The following is a 4277-nucleotide window of genomic DNA, read 5'->3' on the forward strand; positions in this document are numbered from 1 at the left end:
GTTTCTGATTCACAGGTCTTGGGTGGAGATTAAGAATTCCTGAGTGATGCTGATAATGCCATTCTAAGGACCAAACTCTGAGAACCAGTGCTCCAGATCAGCCTCTGGGCTCAGGTTCAGCAGCACCATCTGGCCTCCAGGCTAGCTGGGCCATCCATCAGGTTTCCTTCAAAAGCACCCAGTACTGTGAAATACACATATAACACAAGTCATGTATAATTTTAAATGTTCTAGTAGCCATAGTTAAAAAGTAAAAAGAAACTGGAGAAAGTCATTTTAATGCTATATTTAATACTAAATTATCATTTCAATGTGTAATTAGTTATTAATGAGACTTTACATTATTTTTTTACACTTGCAGCAGATTTCAACTCAGGTTAGCCACCTTTTGAATGTTCCACAACCACACGTGGCTAGTGACTAATGTAGTAAACAAGCTCAGTTCTAAAGGCTTGATCTCCATTTCTGTCTTTACAAAAATTGTTTTAAACTTGATATTTCAATTTATTTGGGGCTGCAATAAAGAATTTAAAGCAAGCTTACCAAATGGTGGAAAGTGATGCCTTCCAATGAAAGTAAAGTGGGTCAAACAAGAGGGAAAGAGATTTGAGTCAGGATTATTTATCTAAACAAAATCTGCCTGCACTTAAGTTTATTAGTGTAAAACAAACTTATTTTTAACTAGAACAAACACTCTCAAACATATCTGTAGATGAAAGAAGTCATGTTGTTGGATATCACTTTTAGGGAAATGAATTTGGGGATGGAATCAGCATTAATAACATTCCCATGGGCTTCTGCAAAATGAAAACCCTGAAAATCAGGATCCTTCTTTCGCCATCTTTCTAGTCTTCCAAACTGCAGGATGAAATGAGAGAAAATGAACAATTATTCAGCATTAACCAGCGCCAGAGACTTTCTTAATCTAAGAAAACAGTTGGCCCTATCTATCTTTGCTGCTGTCTATATCTGAGGGCTGTCATCTCAACAAGTAGGGAAGAAAAACATATTTTCCTCTTGTAACCTGCATCATAGATATTGGTGCATGTACAACCTGATGGCTTCAATTATGTGATCCTACCAACATTGTCTCCTCTTGCCCAACACCATAAATGTTTTTTCCCTTTGAGAGGCTATTCTGGGACTTAAATCACTCTTATCACCTTAGAAGTCTGTGCTCAGTCCACAGATGATACTCCCTTACTCTCCCAGACCCTCAGTTTCCATATCTACCATATGAGAAAGAGGCTGTTTTGAAATACACCATTATGAAAATGAGGGAAAAAATGTTAATCATTAAAGACAAGATATATCTTGTACCTTCATTATCAGCTCAGTGATAAGCAACAGTCATACTATGACAAAGTTGCTCTTCTTTTAACTGTCACATAAAATTTAAAAATCTACAACTGAACAAATGTTTAGCTATTAATCACTAAATGTGGTCCCTACTTGAAATTCTGAACTTTTTGCTATTTGTAAGTAGTCACATTCTAAAAGATGTCATCTCTTAGTGCAGGAGACTCCACTTCTGTGGTCAAGAAATAAACACTCTACTAGTGCAAAGCCCAGTTACTTTCACTGCTGCTTCTAGTAACTGTTTACTAAACAAATACTGGTCTTAGGTATTGATACATTTACAACTTGTTAGTAGTCTTACAGGTAGAGGACAAAAGACCTCATAAAAATAAATGAGGAGCCATGAAGTATATTTCAGTACATAATGCACTTTATATTACTAGGTGCACGCTGCTGCTGCTGCTGCTGCTGCGTCGCTTCAGTCGTGTCCGACTCTGTGCGACCCCATAGACGGCAGCCCACCAGGCTTCCCCGTCCCTGGGATTCTCCAGGCAAGAATACTGGAGTGGGTTGCCATTTCCTTCTCCAATGCATGAAAGTGAAAAGTCAAAGTGAAGTTGCTCAGTCGTGTCCGACTCTTAGCAACCCCATGGACTGCAGCCTACCACGCTCCTCCATCCATGGGATTTTCCAGGCAAGAGTACTGGAGTGGGGTGACTAGGTGCATGAGTGTTCTATAAACATTAAGTAGGCAAATTTGAATTGCTGAACTAATTTTAAACAAACTTTTTCTTAATTTACTGGGAGAATTAAAAAGCAAAAACAAAATTTGTAAATGCCTGGGAATAGCTGGGTTATTTTCAAAGCTATACACAGATACCTGGATTTTCTGGGTTTGTCCTTTGCTGGGTCCAGATTCTTTTCTGGTTCTTCTTGTTTTTTGTTATACTTCTCTTCTTTCCCCTCACTTTCAGTGTCTTGGACCTCTTTTTTGGAGTTCTCATCCTGGTGCTTGGCTATTTCTTTAGTGAAGAATAATACAGACTTTAGGATCAGAGGTTCACAGGAAAAAAATAAATCCCAACTCATAAGGAATAGCAACAGACATCCAGAACTCTACCCTCAGGAGAAGCAGGAGGATAGGAGCAACTAAGAAAAGAGTAACTGGGGGCCTTCCTTCTGGTGGATACAACACTTCCATGGCCCTCACTTTGCTGCTGCTTGATCATTTTCACAATCACATTATTTCTTCTTCTCTAGTAAATCTGTCACCCTGTGCTACTGATTACTTCTGGCCAAAGATCAGAATCCTCTGGGTCTGATGCATTCTATATGTTTTGGTCAGAACTTTCTCACCAAAATATGTTTCACCTCAATGACAAATTCTATAGTGAAGCTCATTAGTTCCTCAACCCCCTGAAACTTCATTTTGATCAAGTGCTCCTGTATCAGTTCATAGTATTTTGGGATCAACTTTCCAAGAATCTTGCCATTTTTAAAAGCTATGAACCAAATATGAGGTATGCCACTTGCTTGTTCTCTTCCATGTCCTCTCAAGCTCCCTCCCAAACACCTGCTTTCACTGATCTTCACCTGTGGGCTTATAACTGGCACCAACCGATCATCTCAGACCTCTTACCAGGGTTGGCAGAGGGAAGCTTATGTCCTTCCTCCCCCGCCCCAAACCAGAGAGGTCGTTATGGAGTTGGGCTTCTACTGGGCCCCTCTGGCCTTCGATTCAAGGAGGCCCTGACTCCCAGCCTCCCTTCCCAAGGCCCTCCTCTGAGTCTGCCCCCCATCTCGGGATTCCTGGTCCCCAGACCCGGCCTGCAGATGCCAGTGTCCCCGTCCACCCCAACCACCCCTCCCCGCCCTCCTGAAGGCTCACCCTCAGGGGCAGCCGGCTCCTGCGCCATTTCCCACAAGCTGGACTCCTCGGACTCCTCGGCGGCTGTCTCCCATAAAGAGGCTTCCTCGGCTTCCTCGGCTTCCTCCGCCTCCTCCACCTCCTGGGCTGGGGCCTTCCCTGCCGGCCCCTCCCCCGGTCCATCCGACGACACCAGGGGCTCAGAGAACTCGGGAACCGCGGCCGAGCCTTGATTGGATGAGTGCTGCCGGGCCCGGTGCTGGGCCGACACGTGGCCGTTGTGGGGCCAGATGAGGATGTAGTCGTTGTAGTAGATGCAGTTCAGCATGGAGCGCACCAGGTCCAGCAACGTTAAGCGAAAGCCAGCCATGGGGAAGTGGTGCGCTTCCACCGTGAGGTCCAGGCTCCCTGCCTCCTCTTCCCCCTCCTCAGCGCTCCCGCCCTCCAGGGCCGCCTCCCTTGGGCCTCCTGAGGACACGGCGATTCCGCCCGCCCCAGCCACGGCATCACCCCTGCGAGGCCCGGAGTTGCGGTCCACACCTTCGTGGGCTCTGGACGATCCGGCCTGCACCCCAGCCATGCCTTCTGGGCCTTCCTGCCCATCAGGGCCTGGATCTCCACCCCTCGTGGTGGACATGGCACTGGGCAGTTACCTCAATTGGGCGGGTGATGACGGCAACAGCGCAGGTGGTGGCGCCTGAAGTGGCTGCCCTGAGGGGAGGCTGGGGGTGGCAGGATGGGACGAGGCGGCCACTGAGAGGACGACAGAGGAGGCCCCACGACAGGGAGGGTAGGCAGCCAACGGCGGGAGCGTCCCACCGAAAGCTGGGCCTCAGACGGCAGTGGAGCCAGGCCTGACACAAAAGATTCCCCTAGGTCACAGAGGAGGGGCGGGGCCAGAAGAGTAGCCAATAGGACGTGCCCTCACGTCACGAGCTCTGAGCTCATTTGCTGACAAGTGAGGATTGACGTGCCCTGTGTCCAATGAACAATCAAGGCACTTAGATTGTAGAATTGTTCACAATCGTCTCCTGGTTCTTTTGACGCCCTGGGTTTGGTTCTAGCTTACATTTAAGTCCCTGTCCTTTTAGTTTTACGATTGTCCAAAAAA

At 46.6% G+C, this 4277-nt stretch overlaps 1 protein-coding gene across 1 annotated transcript; it reads right to left on the reverse strand.

Moving 5' to 3' along the window:
• Window positions 1-845: 845 nt before the first annotated feature.
• On the reverse strand, window positions 846-3803 carry LOC113888212 (cancer/testis antigen 47A-like). Its single transcript, XM_027535490.1, has 3 exons — window positions 3188-3803; window positions 2180-2321; window positions 846-858 (listed from the first exon to the last, which is right to left on the reverse strand). The coding sequence occupies exons 1-3, from the start codon at window positions 3801-3803 to the stop codon at window positions 846-848; spliced, it is 771 nt and encodes a 256-aa protein (XP_027391291.1).
• Between the last annotated feature and the right edge of the window lie 474 nt (window positions 3804-4277).

The sequence above is a fragment of the Bos indicus x Bos taurus genome, chromosome X (genome assembly GCF_003369695.1).
Source record: "Bos indicus x Bos taurus breed Angus x Brahman F1 hybrid chromosome X, Bos_hybrid_MaternalHap_v2.0, whole genome shotgun sequence".
NCBI classification, from domain to species: domain Eukaryota; kingdom Metazoa; phylum Chordata; class Mammalia; order Artiodactyla; family Bovidae; genus Bos; species Bos indicus x Bos taurus.